This window comes from Brachycentrus maculatus, unplaced genomic scaffold, assembly GCF_059751285.1.
Source record: "Brachycentrus maculatus isolate JH-2025_06_01 unplaced genomic scaffold, ASM5975128v1 h1tg000027l, whole genome shotgun sequence".
Taxonomy (NCBI): Eukaryota; Metazoa; Arthropoda; class Insecta; order Trichoptera; family Brachycentridae; genus Brachycentrus; species Brachycentrus maculatus.
Window position 1 is genome coordinate 437,146 of NW_028280781.1, and position 19,643 is coordinate 456,788.

At 27.8% G+C, this 19,643-nt stretch overlaps 1 protein-coding gene across 5 annotated transcripts in view; it reads left to right on the top strand.

The window, feature by feature from the left end:
• unc-13 (protein unc13 homolog) overlaps nt 1-19,643 on the top strand; it is a 480,145-nt gene that overhangs the window by 419,021 nt on the left and 41,481 nt on the right. For 4 of the 5 annotated variants that reach the window (XM_088270463.1, XM_088270432.1, XM_088270455.1 and 1 more), the window contains 3 exons: nt 10,080-10,221; nt 16,676-16,802; nt 18,304-18,444. In XM_088270463.1, the coding sequence (XP_088126589.1) occupies nt 10,080-10,221; nt 16,676-16,802; nt 18,304-18,444 (410 nt within the window). Of the gene's footprint in view, nt 1-285; nt 393-10,079; nt 10,222-16,675; nt 16,803-18,303; nt 18,445-19,643 lie in introns of all 5 variants that reach the window. The other variant, XM_088270440.1, reaches the window with a different exon arrangement.

Consider the following 19,643-nt stretch of genomic DNA (forward strand, 5'->3'; position numbering starts at 1 on the left):
TTGAATCAGTTTATTATGTATACTTCACGCGTAATTCTGATCACATTGTTTCTCTGTCATTACAATCGATAAAACATATCTTATATACGATACAGTGCTAGGTGCACCATAAGTGCACTATCAGAGCTATAATTAAGTTAATGCGGAAGCTGAATTTGGTTTTTGATTTTCTTCGGTACAGAGTTTGACGTCTTGCGATTGTCGAAGGAGTTATTCCTGTTTGACAAGCATTCGCATAGCCCTGAAATCTTACTCGTAATTCTTGTTTTCGGTTCTGGTCGCTAGGCGAACGTTTTCAGTGGATCCCGACACGCATATAGACTCTCTCGGGCAGGCCAAGGATATTAATATTGAGGGGACTTCGAAGTGGTCGTGCAAGATCGCTATAACAGGTGGGTCGGACCGGGAAGCTGCGACGCGGTGTCGGTACCGCTCCGTGCGGCGGACTCGAATCTCGGATCAGGCACTAACGCACATCAACACTAACAGTATTGTTTTGAGAGATATTTTTAACAAAATTAAATCAAAAAGATACAACCATTATGAAGTTTAAAAATAAACCATTTGTTTACATATTTTATAATGTTTTCCTGGAAAATCAATTGATTAAAACATATACACCCTTCAGTTAACCACCAGATAGCATATTAAAGAGTTTTTTTTTATTTGTTCAGTAATAACTAATGGCTTAACTTCGAATAGAAATCCATTACAAAAACTCTTTATTTCTAATTTTAATATTGGTTTATTATTTTTGATTTTTTAAACTCTTATCTAATTACTATACCACAGCCATACTAACCACCCATAGACTAGACAGATTATTAAATAAAATGCAAGCTTTTTCTTTTAATTAAAAGAATTTACACTTTTCAAATATAATAGATTTTTTATTGAGTTTTCAACCTTTCATTATGGTTAAAATAGAATATAAATATTGAATTTAAAGTAATAGTTTTGACGTCACTTTGATGATTTCGTTTATTAAATGTTTTAGATTGATGTTTATAACATGTAATCATTTTTCAAAATATTGCTTACCCTTTTCAAAAAAATAATGATTTATCATAGGGTTCTTTAATACGTCATAATGGTTTGAATAAAATATAAATATTTAATTTAAAGTAATATTTAATACAAAGTAACTTTGATGACTTAGATAATCAAATGTTTTAGATTGATGTTTCGATTATTAAGAAAAGACGCATTATTTTTTATTTCGATCATTCATTATATTTTCCGCTTCTATTATACCTAATTAACTTGTTGATACTGTAAAGTAATAATTGTAATAAACAAGTTGTTAGTTGTTTGAAAATTGATAAATGAGTCAAACTTGGAAAAGTCAAGTTGTATATTTTCTCAAAACAATACACAATCCTGCTACATCACATTTCCACTACAAAATACACCAAGCAACTTTTGAAACACTTAAAATTAAAACAATAAGAAAAATAATTAAAATGACGAAATTAATTAATTATGTACTGGATCATTTGTAAAATGAGCTGCCTGCTGATGAGTATAGCCGGTTTTCTTACCTCTATAGTACATCCTAAGCTTTTGTTCTGTTAATCTGTAGACCCTCTCGAACCTTATGTTTGGATAATCTATCTAGAATAAAGAACCCTGATTTGATCTTTCTCCTTAAGAAAAACGATCAATTACGACATTTCCAATGACGGAGAGTAATTGATGATGTTTTTGTAGATTTTCTCTTACTATCTTCAAAATAGTTTCTCTATCTTTCTTTGACTTGACTCATGAATCATTTATTATCCATTCGCAATCTCTACATGACCTTTCAATTCATATCTTATTCATTACTAAACATTAATCCAAGCGATGACTGTTTTGGATCAACTTTATGACCGTTTGTTTTTTGATCATAGATTATTTATTATTAAATAGTAGTTTTAATTAGTAAGTTATAATTTTATTTCAAATTAATGCGGGTCAAAATATGTGTGCAATTTTACGCAAGTAGTAAATTATTGTTATAATTTCACAATATTCCAACAATTATTCAATCAATTTTGGTACGTCATGGCTCATTACAAAGTTAGTTAAATAATTATTTCAAATGCGATCCAAAACGATGTCAAAGCTAATACTTTATGTGGCACTCTTTTCACACTTCACTGATTATTATCAACCTTTAGAACAAACACATTCACTTCGTATTTTATAATTTAATTTGGCAATCTTGGTACACAATATAACACTTCTCTAAAATCTACTTTAAACGTAAATTTAAATCTGTCAATCGTATCAATTATCTCTACAGGATGACTATTATAAGCGTACAAGTATCGTGATACTTCATCTTCGTTAAGAAAAATTAAAATTTGAGGCTGAGATTGTTTAACACAGTTAAATTTTGAATACTGGTTTTCAAATGGGCGTTTTTGACCCAAATATTTAAAAATTTAATCTTTAAAATTTAATTATTATTTGTATATTATTTAAAAAAATCTTGATAAAAATAAGTATATGTAGAATCTAATCTATGAGTTTGTTGTTTGTATTTATTTCCAGGAAAGTATTTTTTATATATACATATATCATCAAACGAAAATCAAACACGTCCCTCCAAAGTTTTCCGGAAAAACACAAACGTTTTAAAAAGCATTCGATCAATTATAAACAAGATACTTTCGGAGTCGATACTCAGTCGTCCTGTAGGGATACCTAAACTTAAAACAAAAACCAAAAACACAAAAACACGCCTTTGTTTCTACTACCTTTGGGAACAGTTAACGCGTTTCGACGGTTTTGCCATTTCATCCATCTATGTCGCACTTTTCACATGTTTCCTCCCCAGTAACAAGTGTGTCCATCATTTATCTTCTACACTAGTAATTTGAAGTAGGTAGGACCTACAGCTAGCTCGCGATTTTGCTATGAGTTGTTGAAGTTCTGATATTTTTGAGCTTAGATGATGGATTACTTCGAAGCGGTCGATATACTAAACAACCCTCAATAACCAATACACAATATTGATGAAAAATTTTTGAAAATGAAAAAAAAAATTAAGTCAGGTTTGAGCAAGAATGAATTCAATACAAGTTCTTGAGAGTTGTTTCTTTTGTTGTCTACATTTCGACTGAATCTGACAGTAAAAGAAGTAAGTAGTAGAATTTCCAGAGAGCTTCTCTTCGTTTGATCGTCAACAATTTCTCATATTTTTAATTCAGCGAACGAGCAAACCAAACTTCAATAGTTGAAGGGTATGTATTTTGCAAAAATGTATTGAGTAATTGAATCGGTGTTCGCTTTCAAACAATAGAAAAATTCCCTAGTGCTTCTTTGTATACTTAAGAGTCTCTTTTTATTTTATTTTTACTATCAGAATTTTAATTTATAGAAATTTTTGTTTTAATGAAAGAAAAATTTACTTTTTTAATTTTTTCGTTGCATTATATGTATGTTTGTGAAACGCTTTCGCACTTGCTTGAATGGTAAGTACGTATAATTACATATAATTGTGTATTGTATAAATATATTATAGTTAAGCATGATTAAAATTGATGGTTAATTTGTTCCTAGCATGAGAAATAGAAAAGTAATTATTTTGTTTAAACCTAAAACTTAAATAAAAAAATTAAATTGTATTTTTAATAATAATAAAAAACATTTCGAAAATTACCTGTTAGAATTGAATAACTTTGAGCAATAATTCAATTTATTACTTTGTATCAAATTATTTCATTGCCTTGTCAATTGTATTTATTTTACCAACCATCTACCTTTTGGGAATATTAACAAAAGCTATTGGACTGTGTATAATTTTTAATGTTTAACCATAAAATCATTATTTGAAACGTAAAAACCCTGTTTGTATTTCTCTGAATATATACTTATTGCATTATATTTATTGATTCCATTATACCATGATGACCATAAATATATTAACCCCTAACAATAATTTTATTGAAAACGTCTTTTCAATTTAAAATTTAACTTCCAACTCCACTTTAAAACGCGGTTTAATAAAATTCTCGATTTTATTCAAATTGATTTTGAGTTTTAATATTTTCCTTATAACGTGGAAGTAACACTCTTTACTATACTACTATACGTTTATTTTTATGACGCAACTTTTTCAGTTATATTATCTCTAAATATCTCTTATCGTATATCAACTGCAAGGAAGGAGTAATGTTCCATGAAACTGCAACCGTAAAGCTAAATCCTTCACTAGTTTTCTGGGTTAAAAGTCCGCGATATATTTTACAAATTTATTGGACGCGTTATAAACCTCGACATTCACGTCGATATCTCAACCACAATATAAAACGTAACAAAATAATAGCGTGATATATAATACTTTTCCCTGAGGTGCATTTATTTTGAATTATATTCCTTTCTATGAAATATTTATTAATATAATACAAAGCTCAAATTTTATTTGAGATTTGAAGTATAAAATAAAATATTAGTGTTATAATTAAAATTTAAAGCTATAGTTGTATGATTTTATTTAAAAATGTAAAAAATTACTTACTTGAAAAATCTTTATCCCTCTCATTAACACTTAATTGTACTTATTAAAACATTGAAATTATTTTGTCGTTCTATATCGTAATTATTTTTTTGGTTTGAAATAAAATGTTAATTAAGAAAGCATCTAGCATTGTTTCTGGGGGTATTTCTTTAAAAAGAATGTTCTGTAAAGGGTTAATTTTTTTTCTTCTACAAAATATACTTCTTATAGATGTTGTTAACGTCAATATTTTTTTATAGATTCATATATTTTCTCTAATTGTGAAGAAGCAACTAAAAAAAATGAAATAAGTTTGTATAAATATAATAAAATATTATAGTAAAACCTTGTTAGCACTATGCACATTACATACGTTTGTACATATACAATGTACATACATAATTATACGAAATGTCCTTTCCTGCAGGAATTTGTTTTATACAATAATACGAGTATGTGAATGTACTGTGTCCATTTCATGCCGTAGCGAACATTGTGCGCCATGTACCCTATGTAGTATGCGCCATATGTGGGTCACAATCATAACGTACACACGATATCACGTGGCTGACTTTTTTCTAGTCACGAGCTTTAATCGAGATCACGTGTCGTTTACCTTCCACGATCATTCGCACTAAACTTAACAATAAACTAAAAACGTAATAAGCACGCCGACATTTCAACGGAGCTTTTCGCATAGAAAATAATCTATGTATTTTTAAGTGCGCCTGTAATATAAAATACACAGGTACATAGTGCTTTAAATATTTTATTTAGATTACAAATCTGTTTCAGTATTTTAAGTACACTAAAAGGTACTTTTACAATAATTTTTAGCCTTCATGACATAGTTATCGATACGTTTCTCCAAAAAAATATATGATGCCCACTTTCAGATGAAATATAATTATTTATAACATTTAATCATTAAAATTATACAATATTTATCGAGATTTAAAAGAGAGTTGCTTTGCTTCGTATGTCCTTAACTTTTCATTAAGTTTATGAAAATATGATAAAATATACGTACAAAATTATTTTTCATTCACTTTGGAATGATTTTAATTTTATAATTAATTATTCATCTCAACTCAATCTGAATAAAATTATGAAGCCCTTTAACTCGGAATTGATTATGAAAATGTTTTTTTTTTGTTCGTAGAAACTTTAATTACTACATGGCTTCCATGCAAATATCACTCTTAGTCGACCTTTATTCAGTTAAGTTTTTAATTAAAACCATATATCAGCATAATTACTGTAGAAACCTTGTAATCTTTGCTTGGTCATAAAATGAATAATCTGAAGAGTAAACGGGACATTATAAATAAAACAGTTTTTTTTAAGTAGCATTTTCGTATTGTCCAATTATAATTTAAAATAAATTGTATTTCGATAAAACATGTCTATAAAAAAATTCAAAATTGCAAAGAAGTTAAATAATAAAAATCTAGGGATAGAGAAATTCGATCCCGTATATTAGGTATTTAAAATATAGTTTATCGGTAATATTTTTTTAAAAAATACAAACCGATGAAATCGGTCATCGCGATGACCAGTTTCTATTTCAAAAAGCAATAACAAATAAAATTAAAAGATAGAAATAAAACCATTCAGATTTAAAATTAAATTTTTTTTTCTTTTTTTAGGTATCAGTTATTTCATATTAAGAAAACGAAAAATCTTTTTGGAAATTATATTTATTCTTCAAGGTTTTTTATTTATACTTGTACTAGAAAAAAATACATTGAATTGTTTTTTTTTTCAAAAAAATGTTTCGATTTGATCAGAGATTTTTTAACAGTAATTTTTTTGTACACAATTAATTTTTATCACATCGCAAAGTTATTAAAAATGGTTCCAGCTATTAAGTCAAAGTAGTCTATACTTGTTATATACAGTGTTAAAGCATTTATATTTTACATCAAATAATTGATAAAACTTTTTTTTAATATTCTTATTTTTAACGATTTTTCATTTACCATATATTATATGTTACATCGCTTATTCCTTTTAACAGCGTCATATGTCAAAAAACTTAAATTTTTAGGAGAAAGTTTTTGAAGTTTAAAAATATAATAAAATGTATTAAAAATAAATATCAAGCCACACATTGAACTTTTTACTTTGCAACAGATCTTTTAATGTTAAACCTGAATGTTTTTTCTCCATTTGAAAAATATTTAGTTTTTTAAAAAAATAATTAAACAATACATTTTCTTCAAAATGCAAAAACAACACTCTCTGCCATGTAGCGGGTAAATATTAAGTTGATAATATGCCGCTTTTGCTGGGATGTAATAAATTTTCTGGGCATTCCGAAAACATGCACATCCTAAAAATTGACGGTTTTATATACATGACGTTGTTGAAAGGAGTAAGCAACATATAAGATAGGAACTGCTTCGATTTGTTTTGTTTTTCTGAAATATATTTCGTTTTCAGACAAAATAATACTATTAGATAAAAAAAAATAACGCACAATGATTTAGGTAAAAAATACTTTCAATTTATTTTGAATCCGGTATCACTTGCGACACGAAACACTGTGGCTAAAGCGATTGACATGGATAACCTGACTCATTGAATATTAACACGAACGTAAATATACATAGTAGTTCCCATTATTCTTGATTGCAGTATTATTTTCCTACGTGAAAACGGACTTTGACGTGATTTTGACAATCGTAATCATCACATCGAAACTGGGGAAATTATTATTTGCTTCAATTTCGTGTGACGATTGATAAATAGAGATATTATGTGTATAACTTCATATTCAAATTATTTATACTTTTCTGTGACATATAACCAAATTATTTATACTAATCTTTGACATATAACCAAAATATTTATGCTTATCTTTGACATATAACCAAAATATTTATACTTATATTTGACATAACCAAATTATTTATACTAATCTTTGACATATAACCAAAATATTTATGCTTATCTTTGACATATAACCAAAATATTTATACTTATATTTGACATAAGCAAATTATTTATACTTATCTTTGACATATTACCAAATTATTTATACTAATGCGGTTATATATTATAGCTCCTTTTTATTGAAAACATGTAGTATCAAAAAGGAATTCAGTAATAAACCCATTAGAAAGTTTTTTTAACCTAATATTTATCATTAACGGCGTATTACTTCTGAAGTAAACAAACTTTTAATTAAATAAAATCCTAAAAACCGTAATCTCAAATTAAATTGTTATTTAAAATGTTCACCTCCGTCGTGTAATAGTTAGCAAGCTCGGCTACCGTACTGGAGGTCCCGGGTTCGATTCCCAGGGGGGAGGTCAAATAAATATGAGCGATTTTCTCACTCCAATATTTATATAATATTACCCTTGAATGGTACCTGCAGCGGAGGGCTAATCACCTTTCCTTCTCATTTTAACGATAAAGATAACAGTGCGTTTGCATGATGCAGTGCCCTATGCACCATTAGGTGCGGATAAGGATTTGAAGAAGAAAAGCTGTAATTTCAAATAGGGAATATTGAACCATGAATCAATTTCATTGAATTGTTTATAATTAATAAATAATATTTGTTGAAAATTTTCAGTTTTTTTGTAAAATTAAATAACAAATTAATTCACCGAAGTAATTAAATTAATTTGTCCGCCTCCGTAGTGTAATCGTCAGCACGCTCGGCTACCATTCTGGAGATCCCGGGTTCGATTCCCAAGGGGGGTAAAATAAATATAAGTGATTTTTTTCACTGTCATATTTACTCAATATTACCCTGGACTGGTACCTGAAGCGGAGGGCTGATCACCTTTCCTTCATGTGTAAACGATCAAGATAACACTGCGTTTATATGACGCAGTGCCCTATGCACTATTGGGTGCGGATAAGGATTTAAAGAAGAAAAACCGTAATTTTAAATAGTTAATATTGAATTTTGGATCAAATTCATTTCATTGTTTACAATTAATAAATAATATTCGTTAAAATTTCAACGGTTTATTTTATAAAATTAACTAACAAATTGATTTACCGAAGTAATTTAGTTAATTTATTGTAGGTTCTATTTATAATTTGATTCGGTTATTATTTATGTAAATGGGCATTGCAAATATTATTTTTCTCTTCTCTTTATCAGGACTTGTTCAATTTTTGCATGAAAGTAAACGCAATGATGCAATATTGGCTGCCACAATGGCACCACCGCCTAGAGTCCTTAAATTTAACAAGCCGAATAACGACCTATTCCTTGAAAGGTTTTACAAATGACAAGAATCTTAGCCCTAAAATAATGTCGTGATCGCAATCAGGGATAGGTAACTGTTCTGTGATAGTTTTTATTACTACCATTAAAATCTCTATTTCTGTTGCTTGCATCGCTACTCGAGTTTCCTCTCTATTAATGACCCATTTTGAGAGCGACGCTTTTAAAGTTATAAAATTTATTATGCCATAAACTTAGAAGCAATTTGGTGTCATTTAACACATTATTTAGAGAGATAAATATGTTATGATACGATATATGTTTTAGAATCTTCCGTTTTCTTGTTTTTTTCCATCCGAATGTAAAGAAAATAACGACATTAAAAATATAAAATATTTATTGTTCTCAATCTAAGCGATTGGCATAAAATTGGATGATCCTACCCATTTAACGTATTTTCGTTTTTTATATTTAATGTTTTCATAAATTAAAATGTTAGTAGTTTAATTTATAGTTTAAATGCATTTTTTCATATTTATGTATTTTTAATTTAAAAAATAATAAATTCAATCCAATAATTGACATCATATAAATTAAATTTAGTTATCTGTTAAAAGGCGAAATGTTTTAACCCACTAAATAAATTTATACAGATGATCCGACAGACTTGATTTATAATTGATCAGAGATGATTTATAATTGACATATTGTGGTAATATCAATCCATTGATAATTTAAATTTTACTTGTTTATTACCACTTTTTATTAAAATTTATTATAACACGTTTTTCGATGATTTAAATCTACATTAAGGTAAGAAAATAATGTAGAGTGCATCAAAACACGTGTCACAATGGATTTTGAGAATCAATGGTATTAACCAAGTGTTTTTTATTAAATTCACACGTTGCAATGAAACCAAAAACTTAAGATCCCATGCATATTTACATTTATTTAAAAATATATTGTAGATTTCATTAAAAGTATGAATAATCTTAATTCCATAATTGTGCTTTTAAAAATATTTGAGAAAAATTTCAATATATTTTTGTACCATCTTAGATAGAGTAATGTTGTCTTCAGACATTTTTTAGACTAAAAAGCTCCAGAGCTCCTGAAATCTAATTTACCAAGTTTTTTCTTTATACACTACTCGAGATAAAACCAGTTTTTGGAATCGTGGGTTGAAGCTTGACCTTTTTACAGTCGTGTGTGTGGATAAAAGAACTTCAAATGGCTTTAAATATTTTTTTCGTACTTTGCCCTTATGAAATTGTATAACAAAGCCGAAATATTCCCAAAATGTGTGGTAAAATAAATACAAGTGAAATACAAGCATTTTCGGTCTGAAATAAACCTTTGTTTTGTGATCTCTGTCTAACAAAGCCTTCAATTACACAGTGATATGCGCCCAAGGCCTGATTGCCAAGGATAAGAGTGGGACCTCTGATCCTTACGTCACCGTTCAGGTTTCAAAGATCAAGAAACGAACAAGGACTATGCCCCAGGAGCTGAACCCTGTATGGAATGAAAAATTCTACTTGTAAGTAACTCAACATTTTTCTTTTACAACTATTGTTTGCTTCTGGAAATTTGCTGTATACATTAATTCTTTACAGAACACACATTAAGACAACAACAACAAAAATATTCTCTACATCTTCTGTTATCCTTCATTAAAATACCAAATGGTACCCAAAGACAATATGACGTTCATGAAACGTTTAATACCTTCTATTTATTCGTATATTTACTGTTATACATCATCACTTATCGCTCACTCCTTTCAAGAACTTCATAAATAAATAAAAAATCGATTTTTCAGGAGACCGTTTTTAAAGTTTAAAAATATAATAAAATGTATTAAAAATAAATATCAAGCCACTTATTAAACTTTTTAGTGTGTAACAGATCTTTTTAGGTAAAAAATGAAGGTTTTTTTCTCCATTTGAAAAATATTTAGTATATTTAAAAAAAAAATTAAACAATACCTCTTCTTCAAAATGCAAAAACAATACTTTCTGCCCTCTAGCGGGTAAATATGAAGTTAAAAATATGCCGCTTTTGCTGGGATATAGTACATTTTCTCGGCATTCTGAAAACATGCACAACTAAAAATTTACGATTTTTGATTTATGACGTTCTTGAAAGGAGTGAGCGTTTTGTAATAATGCAATAATACTTTATTATTTTTTCCGTCTCTGTGGTGTTATGGTAAGCGTGTTTAGCTAGCGTTCTGGGGGTCCCGGGCTGGAGATCCATACAATGAATATTTTATGTTTATTACCTTACTTTTATATAATTAACGATCAACTTAACATAACACCAATTCAATGTGGTGCTCTATTGACCATTGAGTAAGGATGATGGTAAGGCAAAATATATGATTAAATAAAAACACAAATATGTATCTTCGCGTTATAGTATTTAATTAATAATACATTATCAAACCTTAATTATACGACTTAATTTTGATATTATATTTTTCAAAGAAATAAAATCTGTTAAATATATAATATTAACCTCTTTGATATTACTGTAATCAAGCAAAATGTTATATTACTAAACATTATATTCGATCCATATACCTTACCTCACCTAAGCACCCTTGAGAATATGTATATTCAACGACAACGATAATAGCGCTATATAAATTATGCAAAATTATTATTATTATCAACTGTACACATATTATCTTTGTTATTTACTATATGTGACGCTTGTTTTAAATCGGTAAGTTAAATTACAGAATTGCTTTCCATTTCAACATGATCTTTATTTATACAAACAATTGTGAAAAATTCAATTTTATCTTTCAATTACCTTAAACTGCTATGAAAGATAAAACTTTTATTTTTCACTGTGTGAAAAAGATTATAAGGAAAAAAATACATTTTTTTTATGCTCTTTGGTTTTTAAATGAAAGCTTGCTTGAGAAAAAACTTCCCTTTTAATACAAACGAAAAATACAATTTTCATCAAAAGTAACCACTTTTCTAGTCATTATACCCATGGTAATAGCAATTTAGTAATAGAGGGATAATGTTGGTATACCAGTAACAGTCTCATTAATTTCACTTCTGTAGTTAATGCTAAAACAAGTTACGGTGCAGTTGATGCCAACTTTTTCCAACAGCTAATGCTAACTTTTCGATCAATTAAGGCATAATTATGGGCATTTTTTTCATTTAGCTTAAATTTATGTTCAAATGAAGTCTCTTGTACTAGTTCAATATAAAATGTTAATCATTATTTGAGAGAAGCTGCGATAAAAAAAGTTTTTTTAAATTAAAAACGCAATTTTCATATAGAGTAATATTCGTAGAGCTTTGAGCTTACTTGTTTTGATGTCAGTCCGCGATAAATGTATACTCGTACAATATACGAATGTGTACGAAACATTCGACCTCATTTATCTGGTTTTTGTTTTCCTTTAGGGGAGATCTTGGTTCCGAGTTCAGACCAAATTTTTTTTTTATAAAATTTACTTTATTTAAAAAATGTTATTTTGCTTAATATTATCTTACACGTAGGTATGTCATATTTAGTACAAAAGGAAGCAAATTAAAACATTTTATTATTCAACCACTAATTATACTTTCATATGAGGAATTTTCGAGTAGCATTTAAGACAACATCGCAACCTCAGAAAAGCGTTAAATTATGTATTTTATTGGGGGCATACTAGCAGAATGCATTAACTCTTATAAACTTCCTCCTAGAGATGGAGTTTAAAGATGTCAAGTTTAATCTAGACGTTCTTAAACATTTATATTTATTTAAACGAAATTTTTACTTATTTTTATAAATAATATACTTTTGGGTGTTATTATAAATATTATAATAGAATAATGGACTTCAAAAGAGAAAAATTCATTCTTGGCTTTCTTACGCACACCACTTTAAAAAAATATATCTATTATTAAGTGGTCAGGTCAGGAGTTGGATTAATCGGCAAGTTTGTATGAGAGGACGCATGAATGTGGAAAAGGCAAAGATTTTTTGCAAGAACAGATTATATTCTCTCTGAAGCGGTGCGATGGTTAGTTTTGTTATTACGTTTTCATTGTGAAGACTATATTTTTTTAATATTATCGTGAATGTTTGTACCCGAAAATATATTATTTACAATTAAAAAGTAATAAATAATATATTTAAAGAGTAGTGTATAAGAATGCCTAGAATAAGCTTTTCTCCTTTAAACGTCATCATCCAGGAACATGTTTATTTGACTTAATGCTTTCTGCTAGTGTGCCCTTGATTTTTAGATCTTTATTTAAATAGGGTCCAAGACGTATCGAAATGTAACGTGATAATAAGAGAATAAAATTATTTTAAAATTTTAAATATGTATAGCTGTATCACTCAAAGCGTTTAATGTACAGTAGAATTATCTTTCTTGTGCTAGTAATCTGGGACCGTTAACGCAGCCTTTAACTTTTAAGGCACCCGTATTACGTTTTGATCCTCTTTAAGGATCTATCTCTTATCAGTCTCCACTAAAGGTGTATATATTATTATACTATCGCCTTAAAGTCAAGGAACCCTATTAACCGTCTTTAAGGGTTGATTTCGGAGCGAAAATAAAAAACATCGTTTATTTTTACATAAACTGGGGAGAATGCATGAAGAAAAGATAGCTGATAGTAAACTTCATCTACCTAAGGTGGTCTTTATGGGTAAAAATGTATCACATTTATAATGAATTCTATTATTATGACTTCTAATAGACCAAAACGAAACAAACCTCAGCTAATTGATCATTAAGATTGACGAAAATTTTATTACATTCCTCTTTTACTTCTACCTTTTAGCTACGCCCAATGGTGCATATAGCATTGCATCTTATTGATGTAGAGTTATATTGATAGTAACTTACATGAAGGCAATGTGATCAATCTTGCGCTTCGGGTTCCAGTCTAGAATAATACTTTAAAAGTATTGTAATGAAAAATATTTATTTTAATCTCTCTGATAATTGAACCCGGGGCCTCCGGCATAATAGTTAAATGCGCTAGCCATTATAGTACGGAGGAGGACAAAATTTTATCACATCAATTATATTGAGTAAAAAAGCGCCGCTGTTTTTAACCAAAGAAATATAAAAATTAAAACTGAAAATAAAAGTGTATGCGTCTGAAAATTTTGATAGAAAAAAAATAGAAGGGTGTAAATGAATAATAGAAAATAGAGTTATAATTAATGAAAATTGATAAAATACTCAAATACTAACATTTTAAATACAACAGTGACAAAAAAAATTATTACAATTATAAAAAAAAAGTCAGTTCAAGACATAATTGTAAAGTAGTAAGCAAAAAAATTAATATTAAATATGTATTTCAAAGCTCTGAGTTACCTGTTTTAACACCAATGGATTGAATTAGGCTTTATTTAACTTTTTGATATTATTTTTTGGACACTTTCACATCATCCGCATTAATTAATTATTGGAAACGAAAAATAAACATATAATTTACATTTGAAGCACCACCTTTGTGATTTTCCATTTCATAATTAAAATGTAACTTTGTTTTTAAATCATTTGAAACAAAGTTTCATTTTAATTATAAAAAATAAACAGTATAAAGAACAATCATGTCACTGTAAATTCCAAATGAATTGTCAGCGCTTTTCTCAGCTATCAAAACGGAACAACGCTACTCAAAATTTTACTTTGTGAAAGTTAATTAACATAACTAACATATAATAAATTTGATTCTTTACTTGTCAAGTTCTTGTTTTAATTTTAATTTACATTTATACAACTGCGGTAATATAGTCGTAAAAGACGCGTATTTTTTATATGTGCATTTGAATTTTCTTTTCATCTTTTATTATTTAACGAGTTTGAGCCACAGAAATTCGTGGCCATACAACTAGTTGGATGTAAAAAAAAATACCTCAAAATTCCATCACAAAAGATTTATGCAAATCGTTGTGACGTCAAATCCCACTTTTTAAAATATTGAATAATTATTTTGTTTTAATTTAGTATATTTAAATTATTTATTAAATTCTTAAATATAATTAGTATTAAATAAATCAATAAAGTATGTTATAGCTAACCCCATTTTTCCTAATTTAATTTTTCTTTTAACCCTTATCCGCAACCAATGGTGCATAGAGCACTGTATCGTATCTAAGCAGCGTTATCTAGAACTGTTATTGGAAAACGTCAAAATGAACAGTGTTTCGTTCATTCTACCTGTAAGGGGGATATAAAATAAAAATGAGAGTGAAAATCATTTACCCTAATCAGAGTCGAACCATAAACCTTTGAAGGTTTATGGTTTTGGCTAAGTCTTGAGAACCTCTAATTGGAATAATATTTTTTTTATTTTATTAAGTTATGTTATTTTTGTTAAATATTCTGTTAGTTTTCCAATAAATAATTAAATATGTTAAAGTTGTAACAATGTCTTTACTCTTTCCACCACCGTATTTTAAATTTCTGTTTCGAAAGAACTAGAAGTTTAGTGCAATGAGAAATGGAATCGACAATTATCACGCGTGCACATTAGTTAGACATTATCCGATTTTCACTAAATTGTAATTCGACAAGGATCCTAAAATCTGCTGAACAGACTCGTAAAAGCCCTTGTTCGCTTCTAATAAAGTAAGTGCGCTAATTCTAGTAACTTTCCGCAGCATTACTGTTAGTAGAGAAAACTAAAAAAACCATTAGATAAAATGTTCTTCATATCCTCAAAAGACCATTAGTTCCCGAGCAATTAGCTTAATTCAAGCAAAAAAACTGCGCATAATTCCAGTAAAACTCAATGACACATACATGACACACGTGTTTTTTACATATTATTATAAAATTAGTGGTATTGCTATATGAGTGCACGCAGTGGCGTGCACAAATAAATTTAAATCAAAATAGACAGTAGGAAGAACAACGTATGAGTACTCTTAATGTCATACAAAAATCAATAATATTGTTTTGAATAGACTGCCACTGAAAAAATAATTCAATAATTTACAACTCATAGCAGTCCAACAACTATGCGTTTGAATAATTATTACATATACATTTTAAATTACCCACAAATCACAAGAAAACATCTCCCATATATGTTAAGTTACCAATAAGTTACCAATAACACACTACATGAAAACATTCAAAGAAACATAGTATTCAAAAACACTTTAAAAACAAACAAATATTTACCACGTTTGGTGTTTGTAATAAACAAATATTAACCATGTGTGCGTGTGTGTATGTGTCTATAATTGAAAATGAGACTAGGTTATATTTTCTATAAAATGAAATTTGTTGCTAAATATTCAGAGTTCTTTCAACCTAACATGGTAAATGTTTTTTATGTGTTTTTGTGTTTTAATAGTATGTTTCTGTGAATATTTTCATGTAGTACGTTATTGGCCACTTTTGCATATATTACAAGCATTATAAACCGAATTACCCTAAGTTTTTTCCCCTAAAATATAATGAAGATATATTATACATTATACACACTACATTTTCGCGTAGAATGACTAGTAAACGAGTGATCCTCAAAAAACTGATCTTATACTTTTCAATAATATTCTTTAATTATGCACAGATGTAAAACAACAGCAGCGTTAAATCATTATACGTACGTAGGTAAAAAAAAACTTAAATAAACTTTCGAAAAACTTAAAATCTATAAAAAATTATCAAACCTTTGAAATTAAATTTAAAATCATATAAGACTCACCCCTACCTAGACTCCATACCAAGTAATATTTTTTTTTTGTTTTTAAAAAAAAAAACAAAAAATGTTAAACGAACTCCCTCTCTAAACACAGGTATTTACTTTATTAGAGAGGTAAAAACGTTATATTTGAAATGTTTTGTACATTTACTAACTATTTTGTATTATTTAAAAAAAAATCAATAAAATTTTTTATGAACAATCTTAAGTTATGTATCATGACTTACAGGTAGGATAGAAGCTGCTTATGTTATATGTCCATGAGTTATTAATATATTTTTTTGTTATTTCCAGTGAGTGCCACAACTCATCAGACCGCATCAAAGTTCGAGTTTGGGACGAGGATAATGACCTAAAGTCAAAACTGAGACAAAAGCTCACAAGAGAATCAGACGACTTCTTGGGACAAACCATTATCGAGGTAAGGAATAAAAAAATTGATTCGACATTAACTTTTTGGAATGATATTTTAATTATTTTAAAAATAATTAAGAATTCATTAATATGACTTCTATCTCTATATAAACCTGAATGTTTTTTTACTCGTTAGTTTTAGTATTCACCTGTAGATAAAAACATCTGTAGTTTTCAAAACTAGTCATGTGTGATGAAATTAAACTCATTAAGTGGTGTTTTACAGGTGTTAATTTTTTTATAAACATTAATATAAAAATATATCCGACAAATGCAATGAAAGCTTGAAATTTACATTACATTAAAAAAAAACAAGTTAACAGTACAAAATCAATTAAAATTATTGAAAAATATACATATTTGAAACTCTAATAACATTTTGGTAACGTATATTTTAATAAAAAGTATATTTTTATAAATAAAACTTTGTTTTTGTTTCTTCTTTGGACGTGCATGAAAAATCATACATATTTAAATAATATTTTTTGCTTTGCACTCAATGACAATTTTCACTGATTGTATCATTTTATCCACAATTCAAAACAATTCGTGTTGATAAGATCACGCGACAAAAGTAAAAAACACTACGGTTTTCACATATGTCATGTTTTCAATTTATTATCTCAAAATATATAATAAACACGTTTCAACAAATACAATAAACACGTTTACATTCATTTGCTTTTATTTGTATTATTTTACAACTATAGAAAATGAGAAATTAATTTTCATAAATTGATTCGGCAGTCACTTTGCGCTAATACCTATCCATTTTTAATTAAAATTCTGTTTGGTAAAAATCACTTTTTAAATATACTGCAGCGAGCAATATACTGATAAGTCAAAATGTTGATTTGTGCACTTAGAAAATATTGTTTAAAAAAATGGCCATCTTCAAGTGCTATTGATGAAATTACAAAATTTCAAATATGAAAAATATTAATATACGGTAATAAATTAACGCAATATTAAACAAAAATGTATTTAAATCAATTCCCTGGACTGCTCACGATCATATCATTTCGATGTTTTAAAATTAACATTAAAAATTTGGTTTAAAAAAATCGATATTATTTCACACAGATGTTAAAATATGACAATATTTTTATTCTATTATTTTTTGACATCTTAACATAGATGAAGAAAAATATGGAAGTCTGGGCATTTACGGGGCTTATGATCGTCATAGGCTGGTTTTAGTGTTCAATTTACACGCGTGTAACATTCACTAATTCTACCCATGATTGACAACCACGCTACTTAAATTTTTGGAACTTCTAAACATACTGTTCAAATTCGAAATATAGTGCTTAAATTCACTAAAAATTCACTAGAGACATTTATGGTGAGATGAGAGAAGCTTCTCATTAAGCAGAAACTCTTTCATTTTAATATGTTGAAATGTCAAAAAAATATATAAAAAATAACTCCTAGTTGGAGATAATCCAGACTTGTGAACAAGTATTTGGACACACTCAAAATGTTGTAAATATTTATATTAATTACAGGTCCGAACGTTGTCTGGCGAGATGGACGTGTGGTACAACCTGGAAAAACGAACTGACAAGTCAGCTGTATCGGGGGCTATTCGTCTACACATCAATGTGGAAATCAAGGGAGAAGAAAAGGTGGCGCCCTACCACGTACAGGTAAGAATTTACCAAAAACTTTACTTTAATTATGAAAACTTTTTTCACTCGGGGTTTAAATCGGATTAAAATCATTATTTTCTTTGACATCCTCAATCATATTTATTCTACAGTACATAAAGTATTGTACATACATTTTGCTGCAACCCTATACTTTTCATCAAAAGGTTTTTTTTTTAATTTAATGATCTGCCTTTTGTCGTAAGCCAATTACGAATATCCTTTATTATTTCTTTTGTCTTATTAATAACATTTTTTTGTGCACAAAACTCGGATGCCTCAGATCAAATGTTCTGGGCAAATTATGGTATGTTATATCCTTATTCTATAAACATGTTTGTGACTGATTGTATATGTAGGAAGGGTGGAAAATAACTAAAATTAAAGCTTGATAAATTCTTCACGGTTATCCATTGATTTTAAGCATACAATACACAATAAATTATGTGGTTCACAAGCGTAATAAATTAAATCGTTTTCTTATAAGTTATGTTTTTAAAAAAACGCTGTGTCAGAACAAATATGTTATTTATCGTTCAGAACTATGCGAGGGTAGTTGGTATACTGCCTTATCGACTCAAAGGGAAGAACTTTTAATGATTATTTTAACAAACTTTTATCAATTCCATTAATCTTATTTAATAAATTTTAGTATAATTTGTAATAACCAGAATTTTAAATATTTTTACATAAAACGTTGAAAAGTGTGAAACCATTAAATATTTTTCTATTATTAATAATGTTTTCTTTTAAATTATTTTTTTAAACTTATAAAACATCTTATTAAGAATTTTTATTTGATTTATTAATGATACTTTTATTTTATAAAAAAATAACCCTTATAAAAAACTTACCACATTCGATTTTCTAATTTTTCTGAATTCGCACTTTAATATCTAATATTCGAATATTATATATTTTTTGTGATAATAACTTATAATCAATCATATAAATTTAATGAAACATATGTGTTTTTTGTTTAACTAATAAATAATAACTGCTTGTTTATATATTAATTATTTGTTTATTTTTTTAATATATTTATGAGCTTTAGCACCAAAACACAAAGTATACATTAACATGGTTTTAAAAAATAATTATAATAATCATGATATTTTGACGTTTAACAAAAATTCTGCCATACAAAAGAAAGTAAATGTTCTTTAATTTGCTTTAAAAAATCTTTTAAAATGTCTTTT